The sequence below is a fragment of the Cnephaeus nilssonii genome, assembly GCF_951640355.1.
Source record: "Cnephaeus nilssonii genome assembly, chromosome: 4".
NCBI classification, from domain to species: domain Eukaryota; kingdom Metazoa; phylum Chordata; class Mammalia; order Chiroptera; family Vespertilionidae; genus Cnephaeus; species Cnephaeus nilssonii.
Genome location: NC_137075.1, coordinates 64,247,888 through 64,261,238, shown reverse-complemented (window position 1 = coordinate 64,261,238; position 13,351 = coordinate 64,247,888). Strand labels below are relative to the sequence as shown.

At 41.1% G+C, this 13,351-nt stretch overlaps 1 protein-coding gene across 2 annotated transcripts in view; it reads right to left on the bottom strand.

The window, feature by feature from the left end:
• Positions 1–13,351, bottom strand: part of ZNF609 (zinc finger protein 609) — a 214,254-nt gene that overhangs the window by 52,156 nt on the left and 148,747 nt on the right. For both annotated transcript variants that reach the window (XM_079769198.1, XM_079769199.1), the window contains exon 3: positions 2,987–3,212. In XM_079769198.1, coding sequence (XP_079625324.1) covers positions 2,987–3,212 — 226 coding nt within the window. The remainder of the gene's footprint in view (positions 1–2,986; positions 3,213–13,351) is intronic.

Here is a 13,351-nt window from a genome sequence, read left to right as displayed (position 1 = left end):
CTGTTACCTTAAAATGAAAAGGAATGTGAACTAACTGATCCCAATTCTGACTTCTGCCAACTGACAGCTCAGGTGAATGCCCTCTGAAATGGCCGAAAAGCAAAGCAGAGTATATAATTGCAAAATAGTTCTCTTGGCATGAAAAAAAGAAAGAAGAAAAGTACTAAACCCTGAAACACAATGGTAAGTGGGAAAAAATATGATATTAAAATAGGAGCACTAAAAACCTTAAAAATTTAATTAAATAAATGAGAGTGATCTCAAACCTGGTGCAAGTATTATTATTTTGAGTTTTAGAGAAGGTGAAGAATTTTGGAAAGTATTTGACATGGCTTCTAAGTTCAAACAACATTAAAGTATCTATCAGATGTACATTAACATAGCTCCAGAAATGACAATGACATAGATGCAAGATTCATTCAAATACATATTTTTGAAGGCCAACTACAGGTGTCAGTTGTTAAGTGTTGGGGCTACAATGGTGAGCAAAACAGAGTTCCTGAGCTCATTGAACTTCTAAAGTAGTAGAAGAAATACACTTTTATAAAAAATACTATTACAGATGGTTCCTGATTAACAATGGTCTCACTTAAGATTTCTCAGCTTTATGACAGTGCAAAAGCCTTATGCATTCAGTAGAAACAGTACTTTGAATTTTGATCTTTTCCCAGGCTAGTGATATGCTGTGCAATACTCTTTTGTGATGCTGGGCAGCAGCATTGAGATGATTTTGCCCAACTAAAGGCAAATGACGTGTTCTGAGCATGTTTAAGGTAGACTTGGCTAAGCTATGATATTTAATAAGGTAAGTATTAAATGCATTTTCCATTTATGATATTTTCAACTTATGATGGGTTTATCAGGATGTAAATCCATTGTAAGTCAAGGAGCATCTATACATACAAAATTGCAAATTGTGATGAGTGCTGTGAAATAAAAGTACTGAGTGCATTAAAAGTGTGTAACAGCCTTAGCCGGTTTTGCTCGGTGGATAGAGCGTCAGTCCGCGGACTGAAGGGTCCCGGGTTAGATTCCAGTCAAGGGCACATACCTCGGTTGCAGGTTCCCCGGCCCTGGTCGGGGTACGTGCAGGAGACAACCAATCAATGTGTCTCTTTCACATCAATGTTTCTCTCTGTCTCTTCCTTTCCCTTCCACTCTCTCTAAAAATCAATGGAAAAATATCCTCGGGTGAGGATTAACAAACAAACAAAAAAAAAGTGTATAACAAGGGAACCTGGTAATAGGCTACAAGTAACAACCAAAGAGCTTTTCAGAGTAAATAATTAATTTTTAAAAAAATTTCATGCTAACACCCCCCCTCGCAGGGAGGGAGAACAGGGATCCTCAGATAAAAAGGTATCCTCTATCTCAGGAGAGTAAAAGGTGAGCCTCACTCTCTTGCAAAATTTTCATCAAGTTCACATACACGAAAAACATCTTGCCCTTGGAGAAAAGTCACTGTCATAAAGATGGATAGAATAAATAGGCAGGAAATTGATGTCTTCTATCTTTAATATATTGAGGAAACAGTCTCCGAAGGTTGCTTGGTGGCACAGAGCTGTGGTCTGAATATGTTTGTCATTCCAACAGACACTGTGGCTGTTGAGTCGTTTGACCACAGGCAGATGACATTTTAAAAATCAGAGATTAGCCACTTGTGATTTCCAGACTGTATATCGTATACACACATCCAGAGTCAATCTCTAGGATCAAGCTCTCTACTGTCTCGGTATCAGTTTCTAACACAATAGTGTGGGTTTTTTTTTTTTTTTTTCCGTTCTTGTCTTAGGAACACAATAAAAACTCATCAGCAATGGTATTCTAAAAGCTGGTGCTTTACTATATAACTAATGACGAGAGAGCCAAGAACATAAAATTCTTAACCTGTATCACATCATTGCCGACTGAACGGTAGACTTTAAATAAATACTGGACCATAACAACATATTCAGAGGAATAGACTTTTATCAGGATGGCCAGAATGAAACGCCTGAATTTCCACAGGCAGCCTGACAAGACAGCTTATGATAATCAGAGATAATGAGCTGTGCTCCTCTGGGCTTCTAAACTCCTCAGAGTGGGAATGCTTTGAGAGTCTGGTTACTGATGCAGAGACCCAAGGGGACTCTGAGGCTCAGCCTTTCTAACCACAAATACTTTGACAAGGACTTGGCTTTTTAAATAAAAATAATGTATTTGCTGAAATCAAATTGCCACAGATGGTACAAAGGGATCTTAAATACCTGGTAAGTCTCTTTGCACTTCTATTTTTTTAGGTTGATAAACTTTTAAAACAGAAGAGATTTTATTCTCAAGGGCCGATGGAATATATAAGAAGTCTGGATAGTAGCCTTGGGGAGCAGCACCCTACAGTGAGTCAACTGCTTAGTGGATACCTGAAAACAAGACTATGTAAACATTTCCCTGTTGCCTAGGCCTATAAAATCTGTACTACAGATGCACAAAGTGGTGTGGATGGTTGGGCAATGAGGCAACAGTAGGAAGAAGCTGGCTGCACCTCCAGGTGTTAAAAAAGGCAAGAGTTGCACATTCAATGAGCCAACACTAAGTCAATTTAAGAGTTTTCCATTTCCTTGACTCCCACAGCTGCCCTTTTATTACTTTATCTCTTCAAGCCTGACCCAAAAGTTCATTTATTTGAATTCTTCCATATAAAATGATAGGAGGAGTATGGAGAGTATAGACACAATTTGAATTACCTGGCCAGCACCTATCAAACCGACTGCTTAAGTATCAGGGCCAATACTGTTGAACAGCTACAAAGGGGAGACAATTAAAACTGCCAATCTCTAGAAGCTGGGAGATTTTACTAAGAAGTTTACTGTAATCTTCTGGGTAAGTATCACCAGCAGACTATGGTCATTTGAGATTCCTAATAAATACTTGGTGTGAATTACAAAAATAAACCCCTGCTGGCAGAAGCAGGTTGAGAAGGGATGGAGAAGCCACAGGTAGCACTTACCATCTTCTGTTTCTTGCCACACGATGCCCTCGAGGTTGACACTTGTCCCAGGTTCGCAGGGACCCAGGCACTCAGGCTCGGTGGCTAAAGCCACATCACATGTGTTGACCCCAACTGATCGGGTACGAACCATGATCTGCTCACAGGGAGATGAGATGTCATTACTGACCACTGGTACCAAAAGGTGTAGCGGCAGCACTGCTGGTGTGGAGACAGGGGACTCCATCTGTGGGGGGAAGAAAAAGCAGCAGCTGAGTTACAGGAAGAACTTTTAGAGGAAATACCTTCCTTGTATTTAATATAGTCCAACATCTTTTCCTGCCAGAGTGCAGAAGACTCTAAATATAAGACTTTGGTTTTTCCTTTCAAGTTTTACTCATGATACCACTACAAAGCTAGCAGTTTAGATTAGCGTGCCCTGAGCTAGGAGAAGCTCTAGCCTCCTATCTAATAAAAGAGTCATATGCAAATTGACTGTCACTCCAACACATAAGATGGCTGCCCCCATATGGACAAAGATGGCCGCCTCCATGTGGACACAAGTTGGCCGCCACAAGGTGACCGGCAGGGGAGGGCAGTTGTGGGCAATCAGGCCAGCTGGGGAGGACAGTTGGGAGAGACCAGGCCAGCAGGGGAGGGCAGTTAGGGGTGACCAGGCCTGCAGGGGAGGGCAGTTGGGGGTGACCAGGCCTGCAGGGAAGGACAGTTAGGGGTGATCAGGCCTACAGGGGAGGGCAGTTGGGGGGGACCAGGCCTACAGGGGAGGGCAGTTGGGGGTGACCAGGCCTGCAGGGGAGGACAGATAGGGGCGACCAGTCCTGCAGGGGAGGGCAGTTAGGGGTTACTGGGCCAGCAGGGGAGGGCAGTTAGGGGTGACCAGGCCAGCAGGGGAGGGCAGTTAGGGGCAATTGGGCTGGCAGGGGAGCAGTTAGGTGTCGATCAGGCTGGCAGGGGAGTGGTTAGGGGGTGATCAGGCTGGCAGGCAGAAGCAGTTAGGGGCAGGCAGGCAGGTGAGCGGTTGGGAGCCAGCAGTCCTGGATTGTGAGAGGGATGTCCAACTGCCCGTTTAGGCCCGAATGGGCAGTCGGACATCCCTCGAGGGGTCCTAGATTGGAGAGGGTGCAGGCTGGGCTGAGGGATTTTCCCCCCCCTTGCACAAATTTCGTGCACCGGGCCTCTAGTATATAATAAAAGCCTAATATGCAAATTGACTGAACAGCAGAACGACTGGTCGCTATGACATGAACTGACCACCAGGGGGCAAGACGCTCAACGCAGGAGCTGCCTGTAGGCCCCAGGCCAGCCAAGGCGGGTGCCAGTGGGGCCCCCCAATCACCCCACCAGTAGCCCCGCAGTTTGGCCCTGATCGCCAGCCAGGCCTAGAGACCCTACCTGCGCAAGGATTTCATGCACCGGGCCTCTAGTTTCTTAATAACAATTTTCATCATAAACTGTGCTTGTCTCATTTTTCTAGTGAAAGAGAATTAGGGCCAGTTTTCAGTAGTAACAGAGCACAAAGATTGATAAGAAAGAAAAGGACCAGTTTCTGAGCCATGTTTTACTGCTACCACTATGTTTCCCAACAAATCCTACATTAACCAGGCATAAAATCCAAGAATATAGATAGGGTTAAAGAAGGGGGAAAATAGATCCTAGGAATGCTACTTCAAGAAGACTGGAGTTCTAACTCATCTTTAGCTAGAAGGAAGTCTTCTTAAAAGTTATATAGGAGAGCTTGAAGTTTCTTTTATAACAGCAATAGTCAATGAGAATGGCATTTTGGAATGTGAATCTAACATAACATTTATCTGTAAGAAACCAGAGGTGTTATCACCACCCAGAAGCTGATTGGTAGAGAGTCTGCTGATGAAGTTGATTATATACACACACAGATAGAAATAGTTGAAGGACCAACAATCTACCTCCAAATATAAAACCTCTCACAAAAACACAATTACTTAGATTCCAAGAAGAATGTAACACATCTAGAGGTAAAAGAAAAATTATAATGAAGAGGGTAATAATCCCTTAACTCATTAAACTAGCATTTATCAGGTTGACAAATTATCAACTCTGAGTCTAAATGGCTTTATGAGATTTCATACAGTGCCAAAATCCTAACTGAACATAGTATCTTGCATATGCAAAGGCACTCAATAATGCACTGACTGACCTGGTATGATAACAATCAGCAGACTTAGAAAATGATAGGGACCCTCTTCCTGCAAAGACTTTTTAGTCCTACAGACCTATATTCAGAGAGTGCCACACAATAAATCCATAATACAAGCTGCTGGACCGCTCTGCAACAGAACTCTGGTTCTAGAATAGTTTACTGCATGACCACTGCTCTACCTATAGTCTACCTACTTCCTCTTAACAATGACATCTGGGTATTGCATCCATTCTCTGCAGTTAGCTCTGACATCTTGGCTTATAAGTCATTGCTATTTGTGAATCATCACTGTCAGAGTCCAGAGACTGCTAAAACACTGATTCTTTTTAAAAAATTAATTATTTTTAGAGAGAGAGAGAAGCATTGATGTTGTCCCACTTATTTTTGCATACATTGGTTGCTTCTTGTATGTGCCCGACCGGGGATTGAACATGCAACACTGGCATATCAAGATGATGCTCTAATCAACTGAGCCACTGGGTTTGGGGTTTAAAACACTGATTCAGATTAATACTGGTCCCTGCAAAGTTGCCAAAACATTATCCTTATCTGCTTGTTGTTACATACACCCACCCTGTACTTCCCTAACTCCACCTTTTTCATAAAATGAAATCAAAGTGGAAATCTGTATAATGAATCTTCTGTATGATGATAAATGCCAAAAGGCATTTTGCTGTTTTTGCACTCTTAAAAATCAGGTATTCATAATTTAATTTGGTAACTTTCTTGGGATGTGGTACATCCTTAAAAGACCCTTTAACATCTCCATGCACAGACTTGAAGGTAGAAATAACACAGAAAAAGTAAACTAGACTCCCCATTACTCCTGTGTAGTACTGGAATCTGGCTCTAGTCATTAAGCCCTTTCAGGAATGCTCCAAGGTGCTCATAACTCTTTGCAAAGCAAGATTCCTGGAGAGTTACTAGAAACGGGAAATTAGAGACAGAATATACAGATCATCTTTACTTTTGGACTTACCTCTATTCTTTCTTTTGGGGAAGAACTGAGACAGAAGCAATTTCACAGTCAGGATATGCATTTCTTTTGCTTAAAGTTTGTTCCCTTTTCTATGCCGTTCTTCTTATAGCAAGAGAAATTCCTACAAGGTCCTCTTCCTGGGACACAGAAATTGACCTAAACGTTCTAGGTCACTCCTGTGAATTTTCTGATTGCCTCGCTCGAGCATGTCCTGTTGCCAATCTGTTCCACCGCTGAAACAGCAATCCCAAGTACAGAGGGAGGTAAGTCCCCAGGGAGTCAGTCACCTACACATTATCTCAGCCATCAAGGACAGCTCTTTTCTGGAAGTGGTTTCATTTCCTGTTAAGTTATTTGGTGCTACTGGAGTCCAGAGAGAAGATAAGCTACTAAGATTCTAGATAAAGACAAGCCCCTACATTCCCTACTGATAGATCCAGAAAACAACATGTAAGCTATAAGTAGGAATCACCAAAGTTGCATTCAAGCACCTTGTCAAATTAAACCCTGCTATACACCCTAAAGAGAAGAAACTTGGTGGAACTGATCACTAAGAACTAATATACATGAAGAGCTGATTAACATGTATATGCAACCAACTACCTTACTGGTCAGAGTTACTAAGTAGAGTTTAGGATCTCTGTGTAAGGATGACTTTATTTAATTTTTTAGTTAATTAAAAGAGATTTTGTGGGGTGGGGAGAAGTGAAGAAATCCATCTATGGGTCTGGAACTATTCAGTTTCCTTCCACTTTGCAACAGAAATCTAAGGCGAAATCATGGTGCAGCACAATAATGTTTAATTAGAGCTCCAGCCCTGCTAATTACCGTTGGTTGCATCTATAATCTACATTAAGCCATAGTGCATAATAAGCAGCTCTGTGATATTCATCTAATAACCTAAATGGCTTTATGAGATTTCATATTCTACTATTCATTGGAACAAACATAGCTTCATTTATCACTCTCCAGGAGAAAATAAAAAAATCAGAAAAGGACTCATTTTGCCATCTTTTCCATATACTTAGGATATAAGAGCAGGGATTGTCAGGAGATGGAAGCCAGCAGGGAAAATGAGGAACAGGAATAGAAAACGTTAAGGTAATTAAATACCTTAACAACTAGGACAACAATAAAAGCTGGGCCAGTTCTCACGCTGAAATGTTAAATGCCACCACAAGCTTCTGGGGCTCACAGAAGAGGGGAACTAAACAACAAAACAAAACAAAAACCTGAGAAGAGAGAATTTAAAAATGGAAATCTCTGAAGTTTCCCAACAATTCATGTCCTTTATCTTTTAATGATACTTCTTTTCAATTCACCTTTACATATTAGTCAAAATAGTACCTATTAGGGATCTGAGTGCTGATAGGCAGGTGACACAGAAATGAGGACTAGAGACAATAAAGAAAGGCCAGAGCCAATAATCTCCCTGCAAGAAGTAATTATACACTGACTTCAGCTGCTTCTCACACATGAGAAGGAAAAATTCCAAGACTGCAACAGAATTTTTGGGGCAGAAAATGCAGTGAAGAAATATTTGGTTCAGACCCTCTCCTCTCTCTTACACAAATATGAGTCTGGTATCTTCACCTTCACAGTCAAAAGGTAGAAAGGAAGCTGGCCTGGCAGAAATGGTGCAGTCGGCCGAGTGTCGTCCAGTGCATCGAAAGGTTGCCAGTTTGATTCAGGTCAGGGCACATACCTGAGTTTTGAGTTTGCTCCCAAGTCGGGAAGTGTACAGAAGGCAACTGATGGATGTTTCTCATATTGATGTTTCTCTCTTTCTCTCTCTTTCTCTCTCTCTCTCTCTCCTTTCCTTTGTCTAAGCTTGTCCTCAGATGAGGATTTTTTAAAAACTTTAAAAAAAATATGTATTTTTTTTTATTGATTTCAGAGAGAAAGCAGGGAGAGAGAGAGAGAGATAGAAACATCAATGATGAGAGAGAATCATCGATTGGCTGCCTCCTGCATGCTCCCTACTGGGGATTGAACCTGAAACCTGGGTATGTGCCCTGACCAGGAATCATCCTGGTTCATAGGTCGACGCTCAACCACTGAGTCACTTGGGGATAAATGGAAGAAGACTTGACTTGGGGGGAGGGATAAACACACAATATTGTCAGTTGTTTTCCTTGGAGCAATATGCTCATTTCATTCACTTTCAAGAAAATGTCTGCCAAACACCCAAGTCTGAATAACTAATTTGTTAGTTGTTCTTTCAAGTAAAAAAATGGTATTTGATGAAAAAACTGGCTAGGTCAGCCCACAATTCAATTGCACAGGTGTTTATGTGTACTTTCCATTTTGTCACACACAACATAAAAATGACATGTACTCAAAGGTTGAGATTTAATTAATTAATAACTTCTACTGCTTTATTGGCACAATTAAAGATATTTTAAAGTGAAATTGCCTTTATAATGTTTTTTAATCTTTTACTAAAAGGCCATAGCAATGAAGAATGTGATGGTTACTAATGCAATTTGGTGCCACTGATTTTATTTGTGCTAAGGTGCCAGCCATTTTACCCACCATTGCATTTGTATCATCAGTACAAAGTCAACAGAGTGATAGGGCAAATGAGGTCTTAGTATTATTATGAAAATACTTCTGACATAGCAGAACCTCTGAAAAGGTCTCAGAGATACCTAGGGTTCTGAGGGTTATATTTCGAGAACTAATCAAATTTCATGTTCTAGGACTGGAGAAGTGATCAGCTTCTGCAGAAGCATATACCCATCTGATTCCTAAACAAAACTGGGGTTCTGGTAGCCAGAAGATGAGGAAGACTGCCTGTTCATTAGGCAAACAAGAGTGTCTTATTTGGGTGAAGAAAACAAAGACACAAAGGCAGAGAAAATTATTAGCAAGAGTGAAGTAGGAAAGAACACTCCTAAAATCCATACACTAAAGATCTTATAAGTAGGGATGTTTATGAGTTAGGAGTTAATAAATTTCAGCAACTGAGTAAATAGTGAGTATTTTAAAAATTTGGGAGAATGAAGAGGTCAGTTAATTGTTTAGAAAAAGGACAAATGAATGATGAACATTAACTAATGACAAAATTGACCCCTTCTCTTGAGAGAGGGGAGGGGGAAATCTGCCTCTCTAGTGCCTATTTGTTTTCTAATCACTAAAGATAAGATTTCTCTGAAATTATAACTTATTAGTTCAGAAATTAAACATGCCATTATCTAAAAGAAATTTTTAAATAGGTCTTTAATTAGATAAAAGTCATCATTTCCTACAGAAGTCTTCCTTGTCTTTGCTATGTAATCTAAAGGTATAAAGATAAAACTTCAAGAGTGCTCTGTTGTATAGTATGGATTAAGTCCTGATTATGGACACCATAGCACTGGGAAACCAAGAAGGAAATGGCTATCTGTTTAGATAGGCTTCATTGCTCAAGTGTCTCCTAGGTGATTTTGTGTTCTAGAAGGTCACAGAATATCCACTGATTTTGTTTAACTTCCATATAAGGCTCACGAATTTTACAAGAAACAATGGGTTAAAAAAAGAAAAAAAGAAACAATGGGTTAATTCCAATGAAAGGTCACTGTATCTAAAGAAAGCATCTTAAGCCCTAGCGGGTTTGGCTCAAATGGATAGAGTGTCGGCCTTCGGACTCAAGGGTCCGGGTTTGCTTCTGGTCTAGGGCACATGCCCAGGTTGCAGGCTCAATCCCCAGAGCAGGTCGTGCAGGAAGCAGCCAATCAATGAATCTCTCTCATCACTGATGTCTCCTCTCTCTCTCCCCTCCTTCCTCTCTGAAATCAATTAAAAAACAAAACAAAACACGAAAGCATCTTAAGCAGCAAAGCTGTTTGAGGTTCCTAGAGAACACTTTTACTGTATTCTACAGCATCTCATTTTACACTATGTATATTCCTAAAAGAATATGCATGGACAAAATCATAGCAAAGAAGAACCTTAAACATTATCTAACCACTCAAGGATGAAATCTTTTCTATAATAGGCATTCATAAATCCCCTATTTGAACTTCATCCCCACTTACCTACGTGGGTGAAGAAAATAACCCTTACTTTACTGGGGTGATTTAAAAGATTAAATTCTTTAATATACATCAAGTGCCTAGCAGTGTGCCTATAGTATTCTGGCAATCTTGAATGATAGTCATTACCAACTATTCTAAGAGTCAAGTCACTTTTGAAAGCTCATATTGAATTTCCTATCCATGAAAACTCCCAGATCTTTTCTAATCAAATTTTGAAAAGATTCTCTTCCATCCCCAACCCCGTATTTTCTTTCCCAGAAGCAACCAATATAATGCATACGTATTAACTTGTTTATATGTACCTTCCCTTTATTCTTTTTACACAAATGACAGTACACTATATACCCTGTTCTGTACCTTATTTATTCATGTAATAAAAATGTAGGTAACTGTTTTATTTATTTATTTTTAATAAATCTTTATTGTTCAGATTATTACAATTGTTTCTCCTTTTTCCCCCCCATATCTCCCCACCACCCAGTTCCCATCCCCCTTGCCCTTACCTCCCCCCCATTGTCCTTATCCATAGGTGTATGATTTTTGTCCAGTCTCTTCCCGTACCGCCCCCCCCCACAGACACCCCTTTCCCCCTGAGAATTATCAATCCACTCCCATTCTATGCCTCTGATTCTAATATGTTCACCAGTTTATTCTGTTCCTCAGATTTTTAATTCACTTGATTTTTAGGGTCACTTGTTGATAGATATGTATTTGTTGTTTATAATTTTTATCTTTACTTTTTTATTCTTTTTCCTCTTTTTAAAGAATACCTTTCAGCATTTCATATAATACGGGTTTAGTGGTGATGAACTCCTTTAGCTTTTTCTTATCTGTGAAGCTCTTTATCTGCCCTTCAATTCTGAATGATAACTTTGCTGGGTAGAGTAGTCTTGGTTGTAGGTTCTTGCTATTCATCACTTTGAATATTTCTTGCCATTCCCGTCTGGCCTGTATAGTTTCTGTTGAGAAATCAGCTGACAGTCGTACGGGTGCTCCCTTGTAGGTAACTAACTGTTTTTCTCTTGCTGCTTGTAAGATTCTCTCTTTGTCTTTTGCCCTTGGCATTTTAATTATGATGTGTCTTGGTGTGGTCCTCTTTGGATTCCTTTTGTTTGGGGTTCTGTGCGCTTCCTGAACTTGTAAGTCTATTTCTTTCACCAGGTGGGGGAAGTTTTCATTCATTATTTCTTCAAATAGGTTTTCAGTATCTTGTTCTCTCTCTTCTTCTGGCACCCCAAAAATTCGGATATTGGTACGCTTAAAGCCATCCCGGAGGCTCCTTACGCTATCCTCACACTTTTGGATTCTTCTTTCTTTCCGCCTCTCTGGTTGGGTGTTTTTTTTCTTCCTCATATTCCAGATCTTTGGTTTGACTCTTCGGGTACGGTGGTCTACAGTTGAGTGTCTGTATATTCTTTATTTCAGACAGTGTATTCATAATTTCTGACTGGTCTTTTTTCATTTTTTTTTTGTATTCTCATTAAGGTCCTTGAAGGTCTCTTCAAGTTTCTCAGCGGTTTTTAGAAGATTCTTGAGTAACCTTATAAATGTGGTTCTGAACACTGTGTCGTCCATTAGTTTGCTTTCCTCCATCTCTCCTACTCGTGACATACTTCGGTGTCTCCGCATTTTGGCTGCCTCCCTGTGTTGATTGAGTGGCTTTGTGTGGTCAGTGACCTATAGGGGCAGGTAGCTCAGCTTCCCTAATCATTCTAGGTGGTCGCTCTTGGTACACCTCTTTGTGGGCTGAGTGGAAAGTCTTGGTGTAGTTAAAAGCCTTGATTGCTGTTGGTACACTGGGAGGAATTGACCTCCAGGCCAATTGGCTGTGAGGACCTGTTGTGTTTATAACGGAAGAATTGCTGTGCTGGAGACAAAGTAGGGCTTTGGTGCTCACTGAGTCTGCCTCTTGAATGTGTCCCTTATGAGAGTGGTTGAAATCTGGTGTCGTCCACACCGACCACTAGATACCCTAGTGTCTGGATTTCCAATGGGGTGCAGGTCTGAGGCCTGCCAGCAGGATCTACAGCAAGAGCTACAGTTTTCTCCTCTTTGCTTGGGCGGTTTTGGAGCAGTCTGACTGGAGCTGCAGTTAATTTGGTTGAGCTGCCACAGAATAGGCCATTTATATGTAAAAGTCGCTGTGTGGAGCCTGGGCGGGTTTGTAGAATGTGCGGGGTGGGGTCTCAGGGCGGGGCGGGGTCTCAGGGCATCACTAGGCTGGGGTGTGGCCAACGGCCATGGCTGCCTTCAGCCGTCTCTGCCTTTCCGTGTTTCCAAGTCCCCGTGTCCCACGCTCCAGCGCAGCAAACCCTGATTGCTGGGCGCACCTCTCTAGAAAAGTCACTCTCACTCTCCAACCGATGGCCGAGAGTTCAGCTTCTCCCCGTAGGCGTCTGGGTCCCCCACGTGTCGCCAGAAACTGGAGTTCAGAGTGATGGGGAGTTTGTCTCTCTTCGGTTTTAAGAAAAGCCGCGTGCCCAGTCACCCGCCGCCAGCCCGCTTCGCGCGCGCCTCCGTACCTCAGCTCTCCAGCATTTGCGCTCCCTTCTCTTCTTAGTTGTAAATCTACCACTCAGCCAGCTTTCCCGTGGTTCTGGGTGGTAGACATTTTGTTTTTTAGTTGTATTTTTGAAATTGTTGTGCGAGGCGGCAGTTTAATTGTTTAACTTTGCCGCCATCTTGGTTCCTCTCTCTAGGTAACTGTTTTAAACTTTAAGTGCTTAAACTCTATAGCTTAATAGCTGGGTGACCACAAACACATTATGTAATCTTTCTGAGCCTCAGTTTCCTTTTCTGTAAAATATAAACATCAAGGATACCAATATTTCACATGGTCATTGCATAGCAATTAACTGCATGTAAAGTGCTTGTGTACAGTGCCAAAGACACAGTAAAAGTTCAATACAGATTAGCTAAGAATGATGATGATAAGTTATAATTATAATATCTTATTAATTTTTAATCCATCTTTCAGTCTATTATGACATTGTCAATCTCTATTCAAACATTTAGTGCTTGAGAAATTGTGTCTGTAGTTGATCATGATAGTCAGTCTCGATTTTTCATCATGCTTTCCCTTCCTTCTTCTGGTAGAAGAATTTTTCTTTCCTGTGGGAAATCCATTCCCCCAAGTTCATTCCACTACAGAAAAGCTAAAGGAGTTCATCACCACCAAACCAGTATTATAT